The sequence below is a fragment of the Perca fluviatilis genome, chromosome 16 (genome assembly GCF_010015445.1).
Source record: "Perca fluviatilis chromosome 16, GENO_Pfluv_1.0, whole genome shotgun sequence".
Taxonomy (NCBI): domain Eukaryota; kingdom Metazoa; phylum Chordata; class Actinopteri; order Perciformes; family Percidae; genus Perca; species Perca fluviatilis.
Window position 1 is genome coordinate 8,720,256 of NC_053127.1, and position 26,098 is coordinate 8,746,353.

Genomic DNA, 26,098 nt, shown 5'->3' on the forward strand with positions numbered 1-26,098 from the left:
CGTAGATATCGCAGGTCTAACCATATAGAGTATAGCCGTCTATTAAGCATCGGGCCGGTAGAATTTGTCTGTGGCACAACCACATACTGTTAATATTAATATACAGTCTATGGGCACAACAAATCCAGTTATGGTTCAGGGAACCTATAAAAGAAGGAAAACGTGATTAGAATTGTGCATTGGTGCCAGACTTTGGTGCCAGTTCTATTTAAGTTCATAGGGCAGTCATGGCAAGTCCCACTATATAACACGTCATATCTATGTTGTTTCACCCTGAAGTGAATTTCACAAAATAAAGCCTATTAAGTGATGTTGACTGATGCTTTTTTTTTTTTTTATCTAAATGTGCGTGCTTGTTTTCCTTGTTTTTGGTCTCCATTAAAAAAAGAAAGTACCGGTAAATCCAGATTTTATTTCCCTCAATGAATATATATATCACTATCTATCACTATCTATAACTTATATATATATATATATATATATATATATATATATATATATATATATATATATATATATATATATATATATATAAGTGATAGAGGTCGCAGATTCATAGAGGCAAATAAAATCTGCCGATTAGCCCCACCACATGATAATAGGAAACATTATGTTAGTCCTCCTGAATATTATTAAATAGCATTAACTGTTTGATTTTCGGGTAGTTATTGAAAACAAAGATGCTCCATTACAATTAAATACATGTACACAGGCTTGGCACCAATAACGTATGTTTTGAAAATGCCTGTTTCTTCATTCTATTTTCCTCGGTGTGCTATCAACTCGACAGGGAAGTTGTCGAGTTTCCGATGACAACGAATGTACCATCACAATCCCGATTCTCCATCTTCCTGCAACCAGGCAAGGGACCAACCTGCGTCTTGCACCCTCCGTAACATTCCCCCGCTGACATACACTTAACCAGGTATCTGAAATATTCCACAGTTTACCATTTGTATAACGGTGTTGCTATTTGTGTGTGGTTTCGTGGCGAACAGTTAGGTAGCTGGGCAGCTCTTCACATTACGTTAACATAGCTCCCTGTCAGCAGCAATGGAAACTGGGCCGCTGTTCACTCTTCTGTTTTGATGTCAGATTTAATGTTGTAGCACTACAAGACTGGCTGAAAACGCTGGTTACAACACAGCTGATGGGGTTTGTAACGTTAGTTTCTCGTTGTTAACTAGTTAGCATCGCCAGTCCAGAGGTAACGTTAGCGTTAGCACTGATCAGTTAGCTAAACTGGTGCATTTACGTTAACGTTAGCATGCAGCAAGCTAACGTTAGGCTGTGGTTCGAGTTAATTTGAACGTTTGAGGGGGGTGAACCATATTCTGTGTCTCGAACCCGGTAATATAATACATCCACGGACAAACCCATGGATGTATTAAGGGTCAAACCATATTCTATTGGTCAAACCATATTATCTTATGGGTCAAACCATATGTCTATAGGTCAAACGTTATGACGCCCAGCGCATTATCGAAAATGCCCAAGCTAATGGCTAATTGGTTAACTATAATTATTTAACAAATTAAATGGATTTGATTAACACATAAGTAAAAGTACTCACTATGCAGAATGGCCCATTTCAGCAGAATGCATATGTCACTGGATTGTAATTAGTGATGATTTAATGTGTAAGCATCACTAATGTTGCAGCTGGTGTCACTATGTATTAATCGATTTGTCTTTCCATTAATAATCTGAATCTGCGAAGTAACTAGTAACTATTGTGGTAAAATACAAGTAGTGGAGTAGAAGTATAAAGTAGCTTAAAGTAGAAATACTCAAGTGAAGTACAACTACCTCAGAATTGTACTTAATAGTGCTTGAGTAAATGTACTTAGTTACATTCCACCACTGATGGACACCTGCCCATTTCTCTCAGCCATATGTGATTGTTGAATATGTCATTCTAAACTCATGTTTGTTTTAGCAACATACACTTTTGAACCTAATCTTGCTTTATGTTAACTTACATTTGTATGTCTTGTACTTTAGCTGTGTTACTTTATACACTTGTTTACTAGTTTTTTCTTACTCTATTTTTTTTTTTTAATCCTAAATCTGACTGTGAGTAACTGCAACTTAACAAGGAGATCAATAATGTATTCTGATTCTGATTTATATGCTGCTATGATACTAATGATAATCCAATTTCCTTGCGGGAGTCATCCCAAAAGGATCAATAAAGAGAAGTCTAAGTCTAACAGCCTCCACTCCTCTGGGAAGGATTTTCACAGTATTGTGGAACCTGCTGGCAATAAATTGCTCCCACTCAGTTTCAACAGCGTTAGTGAGGTCAGGAACTGATAATGGGTGGAAAGGCCTTGGATGGGGCTGAGGTCAGGGCTCTGTGCAGGCTAGTTAGGCTCTTCCACAAATCCAGCCTCAATCCAATTTGAATCTGTATACAAATTACAGATCATATAAAAATGTCAGCCAAATCAGGTAACGTTGTAGGCAGCACGGATAAATTAAATTACTGAACTTGTGTCACACATAGTCACAAACCAGATCTGGGTGGAAGAGACAGTAAAAACAAATGGACATTTAATTATTAAACGTATTGTATGTGGAAAGGGAAACTGTGGGTGCTTAAAGGGAATCATTGATGCAGTTTTTGCTGATGACATGATGCAGTGTGTTTCTTCTGTACAGACCTAAAGGACAACAATCATGACGGACTCCAAATATTTCACAACAAACAAAAAAGGTGAGTAAGGAAGGAGGTGGTGCTGAACTGTGTCTGGCAGTAAATTCAAACTGTGCTGCTGCCAACACTCAAGGTGATTCATCTAACAGGGGAGATCTTCGAACTGAAGGCAGAGCTGAACAATGAGAAGAAGGAGAAGAGAAGAGAGGCAGTAAAGAAGGTCATCGCTGCCATGACAGTTGGCAAGGATGTCAGGTACTTATTGAAATCTAAACTCTTGTAGAACTGTCTGAATTTATGTCAACTATCAACAGAGTGTGGTTTGTCCAGCAAATAAAGGGAGGCCAGACTACGATTTGGTTCATCACATACTTCTATAGAGCTGCAAATATTTATTGATTAGTTATCAACTATTTAATTTATCGCCAAATATTTAGTTTTTATTTATTAACTATTTTGATAATCGATTAACCAGTTTGAGTAAAAAAAGTTCTCTAATTCCAGCTTCTTAAAACTCTTAAAAGTGTCTTCACTCCTCTGTGACAGTAAACTGAATAACTTTTGAGTTGTAGACAAAACAAGACATTTGAGGACGTCATCTTGGGCTTTTGGAAACACCGATCCACATTTTTCACAATTTTCTGACATTTTATGGACCAAACAACTAATCGATTAATTGTGAAAATAATCGACAGATTAATTGACATTAAAAATAATCGTTAGTTGCAGCCCTATACTCAAGTGGTATTATTGTGGTCACTGACCATGCTTATAATTTTTCACCGTCTTGTATCACTGTGTGAGTATCTGTCGATTCAGTTCCACAGGTGGAAGGCCGACCGATTTAACCCTCAATTAGCCCTTTTGCACTGCAGGAACTGTAAGTGGTAGGAAGTGATACTAAATACAAGGTCCAATAACTCTCATGGCTTGCCGACAGTGCATTCAGTTGTAATTGGTCAAGCAAATTAGTCAACAGGGTGGAAACGCATGGAAGAACCTTGTGGCAATGCATTACACGGTTCCTAAAAGTGAGAAGGGATGAAAACACAGACGGTGGTGGATGTAGGAATGTAAGGAATGTGGAGAAAACAGTTCACATTTCCCCACCTTTACCCATCTGGGCAACAAATCTGAACACTGTTTTGTAAAGTAACACAAATGAAGAAGGTTGAGCTTTCAGATCGTCCGAACGTATCTCTGAGAGAGATTATAATGGCCTTTAGGGTGACTTGTTTATCACATTGCTCACGATTTAAACATAAGATGAAAGAGACAGCCTTGAAGCCTCATACTGTAAACTGATGGAGTCCTCTTGCTTTGCTATCAGTTCTTTGTTCCCAGATGTGGTGAACTGCATGCAGACCGACAACCTGGAGCTGAAGAAGTTGGTCTACCTCTACTTAATGAACTATGCCAAGAGCCAGCCTGACATGGCCATCATGGCCGTCAACAGCTTCGTCAAGGCAAGGCCCTGAATGAACTTGATTTGTTTTTTCAACATTTTCCAACTTGGTATTATACTGCCAAGGTATCTGAAACTATGACTACATATACTGTACTGTGCGCTTAGGCAGATAAATCTAAATAAAAAATGGTGTTTATATTTTTCCCTGTCCACACTCAGATGAGAAAGCAGCTTTTTCAGATCTATCCATTCTGGACAGCGTTTTTGAAAAGCTCGGTTTTTGGGGAACGAAAAGATGGATTTTCATATTTAGCTGCTGTAGTGTGGACATGACTGTGACTCCCACAGTTTCCCATCACACGGTTCCCACAGAAAAGAGTCATCAGAGCTGCAACGATAAGATAATATGTGGATTAGCAGAAAGTTGATAATAAATTGTTTCAGTTATTTCTTTAAGTAAAAGTGACAATAAAATCAGTGGTTCCAGCTTCTCTAATTTAGTTTGTCATATCAGGCAGTAAACAAAACATTTTATGTGTTTCTGTCTGTTGGTCGGACAAGACAGGAATTTAGGTAAATTCACCTCGGGCTGTGGAAAGTTATAACAAACATTTCAGCTATTTTATCACATTTTATAAACCAAACGATTAATGGAGAAGATAAATGACAGATTAATCAATAATAAAAATAATCCTTAGTTTTATTTAATTGTCATGCTGTTGAAGATGTGTTTTCCACACAAGACAAGTCATGAATTTGAAGTTGCATGCTCTGGAGATGTCGGGTAAAAAATGTATAAAATTGTGATTGATATAGCATGAACATGTTTAGGAAAGGAGTATGATAGTATGCACATTTGTGTTGACATCGTTATTACATTATAATATTCTTTAAAGCTGTTTTTCTTCCACAAAGCCAAGCTGTATTGAAAACTTTTTTTGTTGTTGTTGTGATTGACAATATTTAACAACATACATAACTTTTCGTCATCACCACCCACCAGACAAAACTCCAGAGAAGATGACACAGTAACAATATTCCAGGCTATTATTAAACTAGTCTTCTTATCAAACCCAGCTTCTTATGTGATTATCCATCCCCCTTAGGATTGAGACATCTCCCAGAACAAATAATCTTGGGCTGAATGGAACCTGGGTCCCTGCAATCCGACATAGGTTATCATGTATCCCTGGACCTTATCACAGGACCATAGGACATGAAGTAATTGGCCGTCCTCTGTGAAAACTATGTTGGGTACTACGATCAGACGTTAATCAGCTGGAAGTTTGTAATAAATATACAAAAGGATACATTTAAGGTCTTAGATTTGCTCTGACTTATGTTATGGAAGTTATGGAATTTCCCATCACGACTGCCTTTCTTGTCTCCCTCCAGGACTGTGAGGACCCCAACCCTCTGATCCGGGCTCTGGCCGTCCGTACCATGGGCTGCATCCGGGTGGACAAGATCACAGAGTACCTGTGTGAGCCGCTGAGGAAGTGCCTGAAGGATGAGGACCCATACGTCAGGAAGACGGCGGCTGTTTGTGTGGCTAAACTTCATGACATCAATGCCCAGATGGTGGAGGACCAGGGCTTCCTGGACTCCCTGAGAGATCTCATTGCTGACTCAAATCCCATGGTAGGTCTTGGTTCTTTTCAACCTGAGCCTTGTTTTCGTATGTTTTGACTTCATGCCCAAACAGCCATGGAAACAGAGTATATATGTCATGTATATCTGTTGTTCAATGTTCAACACAACAACTGTAGCGCCGTCTACCTGCCACAAGTCATTCTGTGACTCCGGGGGAAAAATGAAACCCGGGAGGAGGCCTTACTAAAAACTATATACTGTATAAATGGCGTTCTTTTCACTGTTAGTCTCGTTTGTTGTTACAGGTCATTTAAGACTATTGTATGAAAAATGACAGAGCTTCAGAACAATTCAAAAGTTACATATAGTCACTTTTAAAGAAATGTTGTATTTACAGTGAAGTTGTTGATGAGTCCAAATAGCATAATAGCTACAGAGGTATCACTAAACGCCTCCGTCCTTTAGGTTGTGGCCAATGCCGTCGCTGCCCTGTCTGAGATCAGCGAGTCTCACCCCAACAGCAACCTGCTGGACCTCAACCCGCAGAACATCAACAAGCTGCTGACGGCCCTCAACGAGTGCACGGAGTGGGGACAGATCTTCATCCTGGACTGCTTGTCCAACTACAACCCCAAGGACGAGCGCGAGGCCCAAAGGTAACAATCGCTCCTACTTAAGTATGGAATGTAGGCTTGTGCCGATTGGCCGCCACATCGACTTCTTCTTTTTTTTTTTTTTTTTACTCCTTTTTTATTTAAACATCACAAAACCAGACATACACCATACACATGTTATGCCTTCATTGGATAGTGCCAGTAGAGAGATGAAAGGAAATGAGGGAGAGAAAGAGAGATGCGACTGAAGTCTCCAGCCAGACTCCAAACAGGGACTTTGTGGTTCGTGGTCAACCCCTAAACCCCGGGACTCCCCCCAAAAATGTACATAGGCTATTAAGTATTTAAAAGGGAAAATATTTTACATGTTGTAGTTTACTAGTTCATTTCTGATACTAAAGAATAGGGATGTAACGATGCATCGTGAATCGGTTAAAATTGATTTAAATGTGTAAAGCTCACAACCGGTTGAGATAAAAAATGAACCGCGATGCAATTTTTAAACAGCCCAGGGCATGACGCTAGCTAACATTACACAGCAGGTAAGTAATGTTAGCCTGCCGTTAGCTAGTAACGTTAGCTGGCTTAAACACGGTTAAAATGCTGAAAGCTAGATGGTGTAAAGTGTGACTGCATTTCACTGGAAAGGACTCCAAAACCGGGACGTAACGTCACAACAGTCTGCAGCTAAAGACACAGAGGAGACTCGCTTGTGACTAGCTTTGAGACAGCGATGACACTGCCGCTGTAACCAACAGAGACAGGACTTGTGTTGCGTTCAATGTTGTTGTAACATACCCTTCTGCCATCTAGTGTTTCTTCTTTTTGTCGTTTTAACAGCAAATTACTGGTAATAAAAGTTGTTCTTATAAGTTATTGTTTTTACATTTTAAATAAATAATTTAAATGTAACCATATGGCCTTAGCAATAAACAAGCCTTTCTTTAATCTCACATTTTTCATTTATTTTTTGTTATTTAACATAAAATATTATTTCATTTGCTTTTGATAAAAGGACACATCTGCTGTTTTGCACAGTTTATTTAAATAAAAGTCATTTCATTCTGTTGAAAAAAATCGTATAGTGAACTTAAGATCCTGACTCACATTGAATCGTGAGATGGGTGTATCGTTACATCCCTACTAATGAAGAATGATGAAAGTTAAAACTGTTTAGAGCAGACATAAGACCAATACACACCCTACACCACTTTCTCTTTTTAAATGTTGACACTCGTACTTTAATAATAATAATAATAATTTATACTTTATTAATCCTGCAAGGGGAAATTCCAATATTTTCACTCTGTTATTACACACAGGTCTGAATTACACACACATGCTCAGAACCTGTACATGCACTAATGGAGAGATGTCAGAGTGAGGGATTCAGATTGTTACCCTCCATGTCCCTTACTGACTCTCACCTTCTCTTCCCTCCGTCCCTTTTAAAAGCATCTGTGAGCGCGTCACTCCCCGGCTGTCTCACGCCAACTCAGCAGTGGTGCTGTCAGCTGTCAAGGTGCTGATGAAGTTCTTGGAGCTGTTGCCCAAGGACTCCGACTACTACAACACCTTGCTGAAGAAGCTATCCCCGCCGCTGGTCACCTTACTCTCCGGAGAGCCTGAGGTCCAGTACGTGGCTCTGAGGAACATCAACCTCATCGTCCAGAAAAGGTGCGTGATCACAAACCGCAGATGCTGGCTTGTTTTCTCTGCTGCAGTCGACTCCATGTTGCTGCTGCCCATGATATACTGTGTTGTAGAGCTGGGCGATATGGAGAAAATCAAAAATCACGATATTGTTGACCAAATACCTCGATATCGATACCGTAACGATATTGTAGTGTTGACTATTGATGCTTTCACAAAATATTTACACAGTGAGATTTTAGATAAATAATCATCAGTAATGTGGAGATAATGACTAAGTGGGTAAAGGCAAATAATAGAACAGTTACAACAGTCTGGTAAGTTCAGAAAATGACATCACTTTACTGTAATGCAGCCTTTAAAACCAGGAATCAAATCCAAAGTCCAAATCTAAACCAAAATCTAAGACGATATCAAGTCTCATATTACAATATCAATATAATAGCGATATATAGCCCAGCTCTACTGTGTTGCTATCTTTAAAAAAAGCATCATTAACCAGTGGATTTAGCTGTGTGGGGATATCCTGGTCCTACAGCTGAATAAAAGCTCTGCTAATCGGCTTTTCTTTATATATTTTTCTGTCAATTACTCAAACACTCCTGTCAATCTTCTAGAAGCTGTTGGTCTTCGGAACGATTTTCTCTGACTGTTAGCATGTTCAGGCTGTTGTTTTGGGCTCACTGCTTTCTAACATAATATTATTTTTGGGTAACTGGGCTATCTAGACTCTCAGCAGTTGAAGCGTTGCTAGCCTAGCAGCATGAGGGCTACAAACAACCCATAATACAACACTCTCCAACAGTAAGAGCCGGTAGTGCTCCACTCAAAGGGAACATCTGCTGTTGTAAATGTGTGTAAATGTCTCGTCTTTGAATAGAAAATGTTTTTTTTTTCAGATGTAATTTTGATAAAGACAAAACATTGTCATATATTCAGGCTTCCTCTGTGACTCTTTTGGATCAGGTCTTCCCACTGTCTGATGTGTAATGTGTTGCATTGTGTGCAGGCCTGAGATCCTGAAGCAGGAGATCAAGGTGTTCTTTGTCAAGTACAACGACCCTATCTACGTGAAACTGGAGAAACTGGACATCATGATCCGCTTGGCCTCTCAGGCAAACATTGCCCAGGTACCAGTATAGGACACAACTACATAGGGTCTTTGTTGGGAGGATACTTTTGCTACATAGGGGTTTGCTCCCTTTAACAATTATGTTTTATAGTAGCAAATGTAATTGTATGTGTACATGATTGGAGGGAGTGAAATATAATGAATTTCAGGATGGTATTTGGTCTTTTAGTACTCAAAAAAAACAATATGGGTTTTTCATCATTGTGCCTTTTGTATACATTCCACTACGTGTACGGAATTGAAGTAAACTACATAAATATATTAAAGCTTTTGTGCGTCACTTTTTGATATTAATGAACGTCCGTTACATTCCAGCCATCGCCATATGAGTTGCTACAAAGCTAATTAAGACTATCAGCTCCACACAACTCTCTCTGTAGTTCTCAGTATGACTATGTTCAGGAGATTGTGTTGGGGGGGTCACTGAAGCCGATCACTGAAGGCTTGTATCATGTGGACGCGCCAACATCAATAAAAACATCAAACTGGAACTAAATCAATAAAATGTAATCACAACTGAAAAAAAAGCTGTTAAATATGTGTGTGTGGCGTTGTATTGTGTACACATGCGGTACATTTCACTGCCGTTGTCTGTCACTCTCAGGTGCTGGCTGAACTGAAGGAATACGCCACCGAGGTGGATGTTGACTTTGTGCGCAAGGCTGTACGAGCCATCGGACGCTGCGCCATCAAAGTGGAGGTAAGAAATGCATAGTACTTCATTGTGATAGTAATATCAGAATACTGGTGAAGTAGCCTCTGATCAGCTCCACTGGAGCGGCTGGGGTTAAGGGCCTTGCTCAAGGGCACCTCAGTGGTGGTGGTGATGAGGGAGGGACAAGCGCTGCTCTTTTTGTCTCCTCTGTCCTGATTGATGGTGCCGGTGCCCTCCGTTCATTATTCAAATTACATTTATCAGGTTGTGACATTTTTATTGCAGATTTAGAGCATCTAGACTTGAAAGTTTTTTTTTTTTTTTTAAACATATCATTTTAGCTTAAGTTTAGAGCTGCAAAGATTAATCGATTAGTTGTCAACTATTAAATTAATCAGCAACTATTTTGATAATTGATTAATTGGTTTGGGTCATTTTTTTGATTCCAGCTCCTTTTAAAAGTGAATATTTTCTAGACTACGATTTGGTTCATCACATACTTCTATAGAGCTGCAAATATTTATTGATTAGTTATCAACTATTTAATTTATCGCGAAATATTTAGTTTTTATTTATTAACTATTCTGATAATCGATTAACCAGTTTGAGTAAAAAAAGTTCTCTAATTCCAGCTTCTTAAAACTCTTAAAAGTGTCTTCACTCCTCTGTGACAGTAAACTGAATAACTTTTGAGTTGTGGACAAAACAAGACATGTGAGCACGTCCTCTTGAGCTTTGGGATACGCTGTTCGACATTTTTCACCATTTTCTCACATTTTAAAGACCAAACAACTAATCGATTAATCCAGAAATGAATCGACCGATGAATCGACAAGGAAATGAATCGTTAGTTGCGGCCCTAGTGTAAGTTTGATGTTATGGATTGTAGCTTCAGCTTTCATAACCCACTTCAGTTGACTGATTCATTCTCCAATCTCTTCTGCATGTAACAATACTTCGAGCCACAGCAAACAAATTGCAATGACAAGTCATGTTATGAGTCGTTACTAACTTTTACTTTCCTGTTCCCCCTTCAGCAATCAGCTGAGCGCTGTGTCAGCACCCTGCTGGACCTGATCCAGACCAAGGTCAACTACGTGGTTCAGGAGGCTATTGTGGTCATCAGGGACATCTTCCGCAAGTACCCCAACAAGTATGTCTCCCACTGAACCCTGTACACATCAAATCATTTTATCCCCAAAGATGTTTCTGTCCTTTTAAGTTGTCCTGAGCACTCGGATGTTTGTTCTAGTGTTCATTTTAGTTTTATTAAGTTATTTGATGCAATAAAAATGGTGTAAAGCGGCATAACTGCCAGCTGGGATTGACTCGTGATTGGTCGGGCGGGTGTATGGACGGGAAATTTACAAGATGGCGGTGCCCGTATCCGGGATATTTTGGCTTCACTTTTGAACAGTGGGAGGAAGTGGGGACGCATCATCCATCTTTATATACAGTCTATGGTTTTTGACCAGCAATCACATTTACAGCACTCCTAAAGATGCTGACCTCTGTATGCCTGCAGTAAAGTTTCATTCTGACCATTGAGATACTGTTCTTCAGGTATGAAAGCATCATTGCCACACTGTGTGAGAATCTGGACTCTCTGGATGAGCCCGATGCCCGTGCTGCCATGATCTGGATTGTTGGCGAGTACGCCGAGAGGATCGACAACGCTGACGAGCTGCTGGAGAGCTTCCTCGAGGGCTTCCACGATGAGAGCACCCAGGTGGGTCCATTCATTTTACTAGCAATTAACTGAGATACAGTATCTATTTTTATTTTTTTTTTTTTTTGTGATTAACAATTTTTTAACAAAATACAAAACATACAACGTGAGATACAGAATCTTAAACCGTTACTGACATCAAGTTCAGCAAATACACAGGTTGTAAGATGCAAAGAGTTTGTCAAATTCTGCAGCTGTCCAGAAAGGTGTATTTTGTTGGTAGGGTTGAATGTTGTAGAATTTGAGATTAATTCATCTCTGTTGAGTTCCATCCATCTTCCAGGACCATCTTAGAATTGTATTGATAGGATAATAATAATTCCTGTTTATTTAACTATTTTTGTATTTTCATGAATGATGTGCACATGGTTTCAATCACTTATGATAACCTTGTGCTCGTCAAGCTAATTTCTTAGGTCGCGGACGTGAAGGAAAAACTCATTTCACATATGTGAAGAAAGTTTGGGAGACTTTGATTGATGACTTACACAGAAGTATTTAATGAACACTTAATTGAGGAGAATTTAGGATCACACAGTATAGCGTCCATCCCAACTCTCTAAAGTTCCTGTCCTCCTGAAGGTGTATTTAAACTCATGCTGGAGACGTTAAGTTTAGCTGAACCTTTAATGTAAACAAAGATATTGCAGGCGGCTAAAACACATATGCTGGAGCCTAGTTCAGCCTATCTCTCTCTCTGGGAAGTGTGGCAGGCTCACCGATCTCCAAAAGGAGACGGTCCTGAAACAAAACATTCCCTTATCATGCAGCTGCCTAGATTCCCTGAATCTATGGAGGTACAACGTTTAAGTACTCCTCTGCCTGGAAAGGTTATGAGGATATGTTGGACACTGACCTGAATAAGACCACTGTTTCAACTTGCATAGCATGGATTCGTAAGCTGAATATTCCACCACAGCGTACTTTCAGACAGATTGTAAACAAGCCAACAGTTTAGCTGCCAGATTCTCTAAACCACTTTATTGGAGGTAAGAGTGAGCACACTTTATTTAGTCATAGCATAATAATTATAATATAGTAATAATACCTCATTATACATAGGAAAACAAGCATAAAACTACTGAAAGTATGTTAGGTCAAAGTTGAACAAGAGGTTGTTCTGTAAACTTCTTTTTTTTTCCCAATCATGCCCTGTTAAGCACTAAGAATTCAAACTAAACTACCAGTGACTGAAACCATTCATGTCATTGTGTTGTGCACACAGTTAAGCATTCAGTTTTCCTGAATGCTTTCGAGATGCTTTCGTTTCCGTAATTGTTGCTATCAGCTGCATGTGGAAATGCCTTCATGGCAACCATAACAGCGTGGACATCCCCCCCCCCACACACACACACACACACACACACACATTGCTCTGTTTGGTTGTTTCCAACTCCCACTGCGAGGATGAGAAATGGACTTTTGGAGGCATTGGAACACTGAAAATACAGTAATATAACTATATATTAGTTATAATATAACTATAATATTATAATAGAAATGTGCCAGAATAGAAAATAAAAAATATACATATAATTAATTTACAGGTCCAGCTCACTCTTCTGACTGCCATTGTCAAGCTGTTCCTTAAGAAGCCGTCGGAGACTCAGGAGTTGGTACAGCAGGTCCTGAGCCTGGCCACTCAGGTGAGTGTCGTCTTTTATTCTGTGGAAGTGTAGTTTTACACCGGTTTGATGATTTATTTATTTACTGCTGGATAATGTAGCATGTTTTCTTTTCTGCTCTGGGTTGTTTGCATTTCTTTAAACCAATCACAAACGTCATAGACGGCCCTAATCCGGACGCAGCGACGCTGGCTCTGCAAAACAGAGTCGGGAAGGAACTTGTTTTGGTGGACCGTTTGCACCCCGCAAAAGAAAACGCCAAATAGAATATTACATTAAGTTAATTTCACACAATACAGTAACGTGAGCTATGTAAATTAGCTGGATACATGGTTAAACGTTATTTGCTCTTACCTTGTATCACTATGTGTACTTTGTCGACAATGATCCCACCAATCAGTCCTAGAATGTTTTCATTCTGTTGTTAGAATACACATTACACACCTGAAATACACACACATGCTCAGTACCTATACATGCACTAATGGAGCGATGTCCATGCCCCGAGCACTTGGGGGTTGGGTGCCTTGCTCAAGAGCCCAGGAGGTGAATTGGCACCTCTCCAGTAACCGGTCCACCACCACCATACTTTGGTCCCTATGGGGACTTGAACCAGTGACCCTCCGGTTCCCGACCCATCTCCCTACAGACTGAGCTACTGCCACCCCAAATTCAATCATTTACTGAAAGAACCAAGCAGGCCTGCCTTGTTGCACGATCCAAATTTTATTTAAAACTTTCCCTTTTCAGCTGGCTAGCTCGTGAAGTTTGTTGTTGTTTTCCGTAGCGAACAGAGTTTGCGAACGGCAACGCGCAGAGAGCGGAAGGTGAGGGACAGAGCCTGACATGTGCCGGATGTCAGGCTCTGTTACTACTATAGTAACAGCTAGTCCACCTGTAAGATCTAATTACTAAAATAAATAAATGAGTGAAGTAAATGTAGTTTACAGCACGTGTGTTTCTCTCTCTGCTCCTCTGCAGGACTCTGACAACCCTGACCTGCGTGACAGGGGCTACATTTACTGGCGCCTGTTGTCCACCGACCCTGTGACTGCCAAGGAGGTGGTGTTGTCAGAAAAGCCCCTGATCTCAGAGGAGACAGACCTGATTGAGCCCACCCTACTGGACGAGCTCATCTGCCACATTGGCTCCCTGGCCTCTGTCTATCACAAGCCCCCCAGCGCCTTCGTCGAGGGCAGCCACGGAATCCACCGGAAACACCTTCCTGTGCAGCACAGCAGGTCAATATAAAGGCATTTTTGCTCATCAGCCTTCTCATTATTCGTAAACATTGTCATGCAGATATATTACTAAACTAATATGTCATGCATGTGACAATTGAGAAGGCAACACAAAGACAAACAGACTGTACTGTATATGTGCCCAAACACCAGTTTTATGCTCATGAGCAATGTTGCATGGCCTAAACTCATCAAGTTGGGAATGCAGTCCACCATACGATATATGTAGACTCAGAACAATCCAGTCCATATTTCACAGTACATGTTATGTTTTACAAAATGTTCTAGAGAACAGGGAATTGCCCAACACCCTGAACATATTGCCCCATACAGTATCTCACTGATATTTAAAAAGATCCAGTGCTGTATATTGACAGGAAATTGTGGATAATAGGTTTCACTTAGTCAGTGAATGTCCACAGGCTTGTCTTGTTAAATAATAATTCAAAAGAAAAAGGCCGATTAAAAAGAACACATATGTTTGAATATATTAAAATTTCTGTTTTTGCACATTATGGGGGCATAAGAGGGCAAACCAATCCAACGGGAGCACAACGATGTAGCACAAGGGGACAAAATGTACCAAGCAAAGATGAGAACAACCTACAGTGCTTTGCAGAATGGTGTTGCTGGCCTTGGTTTGAAAGTGTCTTTAAAGTCTCTAAAATAGACACTTTTTAAAGTTGTATCCCTTAAGCTCTTCATAATATTAAACCCAATTTTTTGAAAGTATTTGTGGCTATTTTTAGCCATACCAGTTAATCTCAAACCCTTACCAGTACTACTGTTTTCTCCTGTGATAGCATTGATACAGGTGAGAGCCCAGTGAGCAGCGGGCCAGCAGCTGCCATGGACCAGCCACATGTGATCCCCAGCCAGGGGGACCTGCTGGGTGACCTGCTGAACCTGGACCTGGGCCCTCCAGTCAATGTGCCCCAGGTCTCCTCCATGCAGATGGGGGCGGTGGACCTTCTGGGAGGAGGCCTGGACAGTTTGGTGAGCTTGAACACACACACACACATATACACACACACACACACACACTGATTGGTTGAAAATCCGCTGATTGATCCGTGATTCCATGATTGATCCGCCACACCACAGAATCTCTGCAGCCGTTATTAAATGCATTGTTTTATATTTATATATTAATATATTTTATATATTTTTAGAAAGCGGTAAATGCCAATATTTTGTCTTGCATGTACTCATGGCTCAAGACTTTTAATCTTATAACAGTCAATATCTTATTTTCAAATGAAATTTTGCTGAAATTACACCTACTCAGGGTTATAATGTTGCTTGTAATTAAAATTGCTCAATGATTTTAGCTCTGTAAACTAAAAATATACTTCAAATAATTTTGAAATGTTTAAAAATCCTGAATAAATTAGGTACGTTAACATGTAGTGAACATGATTATTTTCCCAGCAAAGCTACATTAAACCTTGTTGTAGTTTTCCTCTGTTGATGGTCACTTTTCCACTTCTTTAAGCTGCTGGAATAACTGGACTCCTTCATAACCTTCTGGCACATTTTGAAGTCTCGTTTTAATGTCTAACCTACCATGCCCAGTTGCTATTTTCCCAGAAAGTAAGGGGTTCCTCTTGATGGGCTGCGGTTGCTAAGAAAGTCTCTGTCTCTGTCTTTGTTTGTGTGTTTGGTTTGTGTGTGTGTGATGTTTGGATGCTCTCTTTGGGGGCCTCTCTTCTCTCCTGTAGCTGGGGGGAGACCTGGGCGGCGGTGTTGGGGGAAGTCCAGCAGTAAGTCAAGCCCTTCTGTTTGGCAGTCTGCCTGTCTGCATGCTCGCTGAATTTAACCCACCACACTCTCACACCAACTTCTTCAACTTTTCACCAAGATTTTTTTTAAACTTGGCTCCTCTGTCTCATACACTTATATATTTTCGGTTAGAAGACCATGCTGATGTTTTGCATGTTTTAGCCCATTTTCTGTCCTGAAAAAACCACCCCACAATTTTAATTTGCACTCATCTTGGTCTGGATAAGCCATCAATAAACCTGCTACAATCGATGATTGACAGTTCTCACTCAGATATCAATACAAAGCTTTTTGTTTTGTTTTCGGGTTATGAACGCGATATCTCGGGAACCCCTGGAGGGAATTTCTTCAAATTTTGCTCAAACGTCCACTTGGACTCAAGGATGATGATTTAGATTTAGTAGGTCAAAATGTAAAGCTCACTGTGACCTCACATAGCACGTTTTTGGCCATAACTAAAGAATTCATACGCTAATTATGACAAAGTTTCACACAGATGTCTAATAGGATAAGATGATGAAGTGATATTTATACCCAAAAGGCCAAAGGTCAACCTCATTGTGACATCATGATGATCTGCAAAAAACCAGCCATTATTTGCCATTTACTTGGGTTATTGGAGTGGAGATTGTGAGCATATTTCACATTTGGTCGGGTACTGAATTAGTGCCACTAATCTTGGGTGTCCACCTTGAAACTGTGGCGATCGTATAGATCTCCTGTGCTGCTGGGTTGAAGATGTGTGTGTGAAGTAGGGATGCTAATTTAGATTTTTTCTTCTGAGCGATGGCCGACTCTCGTTAACGGATTATTAACCGTTAACCAGCAGTCCCAGTTCACCCTTCCACAAGGCTCGTTTGTTGTATTAATCAGTCAAAATGAATGGTTAATTATTAACATCCCTGGTGTGAATCATCCATGTTTTGCCAGAAATACGCTTAATACCTTTTTATTAAAATCCTTCGAAGTCTTCACTACATATATTATTATGAGTCTGGACAGACATGGACGTAAACTGCAACTTGACTGGTTGGTGGAGGCGTACAACTGCCAGGTGTTAATTTTAGTTACATCTGGATGAATGAACAAACCTGTCACTCAGCTGTAACAGAGTTGCTTGCATGATGTTTCTCCCATCCGTGCAATTTACTTCTTTCTATGTATACTTACATGTTGACGACTTTCTAAACCATAGTAGTTCAGTAGTTTTTCTTTCTGCAAGTGCTAACTGATCTGAAAAGTTTGCAGTTATAACTTTCAAAAATGTAAAACACAATCGTATGATTGGGACAGTGGTCATTATTTTCATTGTAGCTTTGTAATTAATGGGCTAAAACACACAAACCAAATGTAGGCTCCTTTTAAATTCATCTCACATTTCACACTTTCACACTCTGTCATAAGAGCTTTGGCTTAATGCTTGCTGTATTTTTTTTATTGTTTCTTTCTTTTGGCATGACTTAAGATTGTCTGTGTGCTTCTCTTTGTAGGTTTATAGCAAATTGTCGAGTTGCCAGTGATGCGTACTACAATTTTGGTAACTTAGAGTGTGTGTGTGTGTGTGTGTTTTGTTGTTGTTATTGCTTTAGGTGGGCCAGAACTTCATCCCCTCATCTGTCCCCAGTACGTTTGCTCCGTCCCCTACACCAGCTCCTCAAGCTGTCAGCAGTGGCCTTAGCGACTTGTTTGAGCTTTCCACAGGCATGGCCAACACCACTGGAGGCTATATTGCCCCAAAAGCCGTGAGTTCACACATCTTCAGAATTCACTTGAATAATCAATAGCACGCATTCAGTTCATTCACACAATAAATTACAAAGCTACAAAGTAATGTGAGACCTTTCACGGTCGGGCAGTGTTACACGTGGTTTAAAAGTGTAATAAATACACTACCGTTCAAGAGTTATGAATCATATGTTAAATTGATGGTTTTATTCTTTCCTTCAATAATAACTATTTTAACAGAGATAAAAAAAAAAACATAATTCAGACACCAAATGTATTATTTAAACTTGAAATAGTTACGGCCCCAAAAGAATAATAATAAAATAATTAAAACTTTCATTTCCACAGTGTTGCATGATGGGAGAACACTGTTGGAATTTGGATGTTGAATTAGTTTTCCTGTCCAGAAAAGCATAAGTGATCCTCGATCGTTATTGAAGCCCACCGGTGCTAACCTTTTGTTTCTATTGTGAAGTTTGAAGAAGAGCTTTGCCTAAGCAACATGTTGCCACCTGACTGGACCCAAGCAAGCTTTTGTGGCAGGAGATTACAAACCTTTGAACTGCAGTTTATATGCTATCTGTAGAATTGATTACACTGGTACGGTTATCCCAGGTGTGGCTGCCTGCAGTGAAAGCCAAGGGACTGGAGATCTCTGGAACCTTCTCTCGCCGCCAGGGCCACATGTACATGGACATGACCTTCACCAACAAGGCCCTGCAACACATGACCGACTTCGCTGTCCAGTTCAACAAGAACAGGTCAGTGAGATGACGCACGGAAAAACTCGGGTTGGACTACGTTATAACTAACCTAACGTGCCAAATGGTTTGTTACACAGAACCATCTGAGAAGACATCATTGGAAATTGTTTGGAAAAGGGCAGGCACTTTCAAAAAAATACCTGGCAGGTGATTGGATGAACCGTCTGTCTTTCACGTCTGCCATTGTTGTTTTGAACCAACAGTAGGGTTGGGTACCGTTCACATTTTTTACCAGTAGAGCTGCTGTATTAGTCTTTTACCAAGGTGTACCTCATGAATTGGAAACGGAGTGTATATACTGTATTATTGCTTAATACACGTACTGAATGCCACCCATGTTCGATTTTCGTTTGTTTCCTACATGTAGTTTTGGGATGATCCCTACCAGTCCTCTGCCTGTTCACACTCCGCTGATGCCCAGCCAGACTATCGAGGTGTCTCTGCCTATCAACACCATTGGGCCAGTCATGAAGATGGACCCACTCAATAATCTGCAGGTACAGAACAACTCACTCACCAGACATTTGATCAGCAGTGCAACACATATAAAAATGTACAGACTAGGGCTGCAACTAACGAAGCCATTAAGTGATTATCAAAACAGTTGGTCGATTAATTTAATAGTTGACAACTTAACGTTGAATCGACTAATCTTTGCAGCTCTAGTACAGACCAACATTTGTTTCAAGTCCGCCTTTAATCAGCGTCTGCGGCTGACCATTACTTGTACTTTTTGTGGTGTGTCCTCTTGTGTCTTTCTGCAGTGTTTTTCGGAGCATGTTATGTAGGTTCTGTTGTCACGTGAAGTAATATGACGATAATTTTAAACGCCCGCTCATCTCAGCCGTAGAGAACAAACATGACGAGTAGAAAGAGTGTTGGAACATTTCTTGTTAAAGCTAAGTTATCTAACCCAAAGACCCACGCCCGCTTTTGTTTTCTCGTGCTCAGGTGGCTGTGAAGAACAGCATCGATGTCTTCTACTTCAGCGTACTCATCCCTCTCAACATATTCTTTGTCGAGGATGGAAAAATGGGTATGATTGTGACGCACAACTTTATAAAACATCATCACATCTGTCTTCACACCACAAACAATATCTTCCACGATCTTTAAAGCAGGGATAAAACATTACTCGGGAGGTGTTTATTTATAGTTATACTTCCATTGGATGTGAAATGGTTTATGAAATAGACGTGCAGAGTTTAAGACACTCTGACATTTCATGATGGCTTTAGGAGCTATATTTATGAAAGCAAAGATTTCAATGTTATAAGCAACTTAAAATCTAATTATGTAGGTGAATGTCTGCTGAATCATTAATGTACACCGCTGAATTTACAGTCCTGAAATATTGAAAAACCATCTGAGTTGATGTTGTGTAAATTAAAACCCTCAATTTTAAGTTGTGCAATTTCAAAAATCTATATATTTGGGATTCTCATATTTAAACATTCATATCAGGTTAAAAAAATGTTTTAATTGAAACTTGAACATCTGGTTAAACCAAGATTAAACAATCCATCCTAAATAAAATTTAGAATACATATATCAGACCTCTGGCCTATTTTAAAACAAGGACACTGTAAACCGAGTCTTTAATATGCACTTGATGGCTACATACATGCAGTGGTGGAATGTAACGAAGTACATTTACTCAAGTACTGTACTGAAGTACAAATTTGAACTGCTTGGACTTTACTTGAGTCTTTTTTTTTTTCATGCCACGTTCTACTTCTACTCCGCTACATTTCAGAGGGAAATATTGTACTTTATACTATTGTACTCCACTACATTCATCTGACAGCTTTAGTTAATAATTACTTTACACATTAAGATTTTTGCACACAAAACACGTTGTTAATAAAATATGATGCTTTATTATAAATTAAACTACCAAAGAATATAACGGCCAAGTCCAGCTGAAAACACTACTGTTTGGATCGTTTCCAGTTTCTAAAATGGGAGGATTTTTCTGCACAGAGTACTTTTATTTTTAATACTTTAAGTACATTTTCCTGATGATCCTTACATAGTTTTACTTAAGTAACATTTTCAATGCAGGAATTTTACTTATAACGGAGTATTTTTACAGTGTGGTATTAGTACTTTTACTTAAGTAAAGGATCTGAATACTTCTTCTCTTTTTTTTTTCTTCTCCCCTCTTCAGAGCGACAGGTGTTCCTGGCTACCTGGAAAGACATCCCCAATGAAAATGAGCTACAGTACCAGATAAAGGAATGCCACCTAAATGCAGGTAGGCCACGCTTGTGAATAAAGTTGTCCTCAGTCGCACAGCAATGTTACTAACTTGTTGTTCTTTCAAAACAGATGAGAAAATATCTCTGGTGGATAAGTACAGTTGATCAGTTGTTGAAAGTTGATCTCCTCCATATTATGAGGACCTGTACTTTTATTCAATGCATTGGTGACTCATCGGTTGTTTTTCTTCTCTGTTATAACTAATACAAATTGGTAGAAAAAAATACTAATTAGAATGTTGTTGTTTTTTTCCATAGGAAATGTAGTGCCTTCACTGCTCCCATAGGAGTGGTTGTTACTTTCTCTTTAAATACATTTTTAACATTTCTATCTTTTTCATTGCTGCAGTGAAGCTTCATACAAGCATAATCATAACTCTTAGTTCTGGCCTAAATTATCCCCCACCACCACCACAACCACCATCTACAATAAAGCCTAGATCTTAGATCTTTTGCAGTTCTACCGCAGTGTCACTTTAAGTTCTAGGGACGGGCATTGGACGCCAGCAATAGCTATCAATGCTGTGATGCTGTACACATTGGAGATTTGTTGCACAAATGTCTATGTCGCAGCATCTGTCCCTGTTGTTCAAATAAACATGAAAATGGGAAGAAAAAAAAAAATGTCATCAGATGTCACGTCTCCCAGCTGTGTTGCCAGCTACAACTCATCCAAAGACCTCACTCTTCTCTCTGTGTTTTCTTTCTCCTCCCACATGCCTATCTTGGGACATTTCCTCTGTAGGACACTTACAACTCGCCCATAATTGAGCCACTATTATCCTGGCAGCAGGACGGCCAACAACCCATGGTGGTTGTTCTTAGCGGGCCCGGTGTTGTAGAATACCTGGCCAGGTTCACGGACATCTGAAGGGTTTCCAGTCATAGTTAATTGCAATCCTCTTAGAGCTAATTAACCGTCAATTCCCTGATAACCCTTTTTGCCAATAGTAGAGTGTGCATTAGCTCGTGTGTGTACACTAGTGTTAGTGCCTTTAGTGAGTGTGTGTGTGTGTGTGTGTGTGTGTGTGTGTGTGTGTGTGTGTGTGTGTGTTTCATGTGGTTTCTATTTGTTCGGTAATTCAGGTGTTAATTACTTGACCTCGGTTCTGGTCTTGCAGACACAGTATCAGGGAAGCTGCAGAATAACAACATCTTCACCATTGCCAAGAGAAACGTAGAAGGCCAGGATATGCTCTACCAGTCCCTCAAGCTAACCAACGGCATCTGGATCTTGGCTGAGCTCCGCATTCAGCCCGGCAACCCCAACTACACGGTAGAGCATTCAACCATTTGCACTCAGCTTTTACTTTTGGGCCTTCAGCTGTGCTTAATGTTTGTCTGACGTCCAACTGTTGGCACGTTATCGGTGGAAAAAGTCCAGGCAACACCTTCAAGGTTTACTTTTGGAATTCCGATGCAGGTCAGTCGGTCAGAAAGGCATAGAAAATAAAATGAAAAGAAGAACTTCAAGGTCTTGAAAACTTTAGGGATTGATTTTAATTTAATTTTACCAAAAGTATAGACAATAGTATGGGCTTTTCTTTGGTCATTTCTTTGTATTTAACGCATTTATTTCCCTGGAGTAAAAGACACATCCTTTTGCACACTGAATTTGGACAGATCATTTTTGGATCAAATATTGACTTTTGAATGGTAGTTCAAATTGTGTTGGACAGCCCTAATGACCCATGGGTTCTCTTGAGAAAGGCACCGACTACAAACTAATTAAAATGTGTGAAAGGAGCAGTCGATCATTGCCGTTTACCCCTGTTCTACTGGTTTGATTAGGCTCTTAACCCTTGTGTTGTCTTCCTGTCGACCAGCAACCTTTTGTTTTTTCTGTGTCAAAATTTTAAATGAAATTTATATTTTTCCAACCTTTTGTTGTTCTTTTTCGACACTTGTCACTATTTGATGTTTTTGTAGATTTTTTCCCCCCAGGTTTTTTGTCACTATTTCCGACGTTTTTGTCTTTTTATTATTTAAAAACAAAAATTTAAATGTTTTTTTTTTTTAAAGCTTTTTCCAACATTTTTGTCACTTTTTTTCCCAAATGCTTTAAAATTAATTTAAAACACCCAAATTCAATAAAGGTAGGGAACTGATCATTTATTTAACCTGTGAAGAGTAATGGTTGTATGGAACCATCCGCGTTAGTTTCTTTGACAATTTTTGTTGAAAGAAACCCAAATTTCTGACGTGGGTACTTTTTAAAAACGGGTCAAATTTGACCCGAAGACAACAGGAGGGTTAAAACAGCATCTTGGCCGTATGTATGAGTAAAAGGTGTCTCTCCGTGGTAACTGTGTGTTCCCTCTCCGTTTCCACACAGCTGTCCCTCAAGTGTCGGGCCCCCGAGGTTTCTCAGTACGTGTACCAGACGTACGACGCTGTGCTGAAGAACTGACCTGCTCTCACACTTTGCAACTCTGCTTAATCCTGACAACAAACTGCAGTGTTTTATCCTTTTCTGCCATTTGCAGCTAACTGCCAAAACAAAGGAACCCAAACAGTAAATGATACTCAATAATTTGGAACATTGGGAGTGTTTTTCCTCTGAAGAGACCAACCAGGCAAAATGTTATACTGGATAAGTTGAACAGTACGAACACGGTTGACGTTTCCTTCGTTTTGGCAGTGGAAAGCGTTATTGAATCCACTTATTCAACTCCCCATTTTGATTTTCACCTCCCAGTGAAAACTTGTCTGCCATTCCATCCCTAACTCAGTGTCTCTAAATGTTGTAAAGATGTGACTGATGGTGAACCTGTGATGAGTGAAAACAAATCTCCCCAGTTTCCATGAAGCCATTGATTTTTATTTTGAACGCTGTATGGCTCACACTCCTTTTTTGGTTTTGATTTATTTTTGATATTGACTTTGCTTCAGTTGCACCTACAGAATAATACCAGGGTTGATTTGTTCCTTTTTGCCTTTTAATGTTTGTGAAGAGTCGAAACCAACAATGTGATCGTCAGAAGCTACTTACGTCTGTCCTGCAGCAGGTTATAGCTTATTTCTAGCGACATGCTAAATTAACCAACATTATAAATCACATTGAGCAGCATATGTACTCCTGTTTTTCCTGTCATGACTTTAACACAGCGTCTTGTATTTAATGGCATTACTTAAAATGTGTGCAGTGTGTAGATAGAAAATACTTTTTCCTCCCTAAGTATGAAACTGTGCAGTAATTGGAAAAAAAACTAACTTCAAATGACATTCCAAAACGTTGGAAAAAGAAAAGAGCACCAGGAACTCTAATGTAACTACTAAATCCTGGCATTTTATTGCTGCTTCCCTCCTGTGAATTATGTTACTCACACTTTCCTGCCTGTCTCTTGCCTTTTGTGGTCCATCTGGAGACAGCTACGTCACAGGTGGTAAAACACAGAAGCAGGTCGCGCAAAGGTCTTAATCCGCTTTCAGCACACGCTGTCTTTAACACTCCACCTTTTTTTTTACCTCAGTTGACGTGAATGTCTTAGGAATATTTAGCTTTTTTTCTTTTCAATGTTTTTAATGCTCAAATTTTAAAACAAATCGTAAAAACAGGTGACTAGGATGCACAAGAGCATTCTAAATGCAAAAAGCAATCAATTGTGAAATGCCATGCGAAGAAGCTTCAATGGAACGGTTTTGGCATAAAAGAGCAAATATTTACGTGATTATAAAGTCATGTTAGAACAACAATAAAAAAAAAATGCATCCAGTGTGGTGAGGTTTCTGCAGGCTTGTTTAAGTGGAGGAACACAGAATGTCAGTAAAACAGACGGTCAAGACGCTTCTGACTGCAAGTAACGCACAGTACATTTCTTTAATTCCTGTTTAAATTGCAAGGTTGCCATTGTTTTCAAATTTGAAAAGTGTTCACTTATGAGTTTGGAACCACTACACAAACCACAGCAGCCACTGATTACGTGCTCACACAGCAGTGCCACTCTGTTTTAAGAACATTTGCTAGTTCATTTCACATGTATTTCTTTTTGTAATAGCCCCGTTTACTGCAACCACATCGTTTCACATGGCTTTACGCACCTATATTGTCATTCCTATTTATTGTGCATCTACCTCTGCTGTTTCCTTTTTTAACCGGCTTTATTGTGGCTGTAGCTTCCATTCTGTAATGTGCTTTAAATGGTGTCGCCTTTTCTTTTCATACCAGTGTTGTTTCTGTAATTTTCATGCCATTGTTGTCAAGCCAGTCTAAACCTGTGGCAAGTCAGGTGGACCAATCACACAGGACCAAGCAGTCACGCAAATTAAATGCCAAGCTTGTGTTTTAACACCCTAGTGTCAATATAATCTCCTAATGTTGGCTTTGTGTGTGCTATAGATCATAGGGTGCATACGCCCTAAGGCCCAGAGTTGGGCGAGTAAAGTGTAGTCCAGTGATGGTGTAGTTTATGTAGCTAATAAATTAAAATGTTTTGGTATTACCCTGAAAAGGAAATGAAGCCTTACTTCTATCTATTCAACAGAAAAGGCCCTTTCAGCGTAACAGTTGTGTTGGTGACACTATTTTCCTACATGGTAATGTAAAAATACATTTATGTGCCTGCATGAACCCACTGTCCATTTTATCCTTTTTTTTTCATTTAGGCTGTGGCTTTGCTCCATTTAAAAATGATTCTCCCAACTTCATGTCTCTGTTGTAGATCTCATGTTTCATTTTTTTTTTTTTGAGCGGCGTTGTCTCCAGCACTCCCACACATAGAGGTATATCCACAACTTTTGCCAGCAATACAGAAAGTATGGTGAGAGCTATCTTATTCCTAGCATCATTACTGTAGCCCTGTTGTAAATGATTTGTTATTGTCACAGTACCACATCTTATGTCATTAAAATGTCAAAAACATGATGCATCACTGTGTGTTCATATCCTACCGCTATGATGGTAGAGGCGGGTGTTTTGCTTGGGGGACCCAAGTGCGTGCAGTGTTGAATTTGGTGCAATTTGGACACGTTGACTATTAAATGATCGAACAGCTCTTTTATTTTTAATATTGTAAATACTCGGATCAGTGGTTCCCTGGGGGTCGTTAAGGGGGGTTCCAGGGGCTCCCCAGCAAAAAGGAATAATTTCTTTTCACTGTAATTCCATCCGTAAATAACACTATAACAATGTATGACTATTTTGGGCACTGGTTTCAAACCCTTTCTGTAATAAAACATCTAAAAGCAAAAAGCCTATCCGATGATTGTGACGAGACCTTATCAAATGGGGGGCCATGGTCTAATTTGCGTCACTTTT

General features: G+C 39.6%; 1 protein-coding gene across 4 annotated transcripts; it reads left to right on the top strand.

Annotated features, from left to right (window-relative positions):
- The first annotated feature begins 783 nt into the window (after positions 1-783).
- Positions 784-25,702, top strand: ap2b1 (adaptor related protein complex 2 subunit beta 1). Of its 4 annotated transcripts, none has more exons than XM_039777142.1 (22): positions 784-925; positions 2,665-2,719; positions 2,809-2,914; positions 3,990-4,125; positions 5,463-5,708; positions 6,126-6,316; positions 7,730-7,951; positions 8,937-9,057; positions 9,664-9,759; positions 10,752-10,867; positions 11,278-11,443; positions 12,991-13,089; positions 14,050-14,309; positions 15,113-15,305; positions 16,031-16,072; positions 17,681-17,833; positions 18,432-18,577; positions 18,948-19,077; positions 19,532-19,616; positions 20,751-20,837; positions 21,963-22,117; positions 23,177-25,702. In XM_039777142.1, exons 2-22 carry the CDS (start codon positions 2,683-2,685, stop codon positions 23,249-23,251), a joined length of 2,862 nt encoding a protein of 953 aa, XP_039633076.1. In that variant the 5' UTR covers positions 784-925; positions 2,665-2,682; the 3' UTR covers positions 23,252-25,702. The 4 variants fall into 4 exon arrangements, with proteins under 4 accessions (XP_039633076.1, XP_039633078.1, XP_039633079.1 ...); XM_039777143.1 differs by having other exon boundaries at positions 804-925; positions 2,647-2,719; XM_039777144.1 differs by lacking the exon at positions 16,031-16,072.
- The last annotated feature ends 396 nt before the right edge of the window (positions 25,703-26,098 follow it).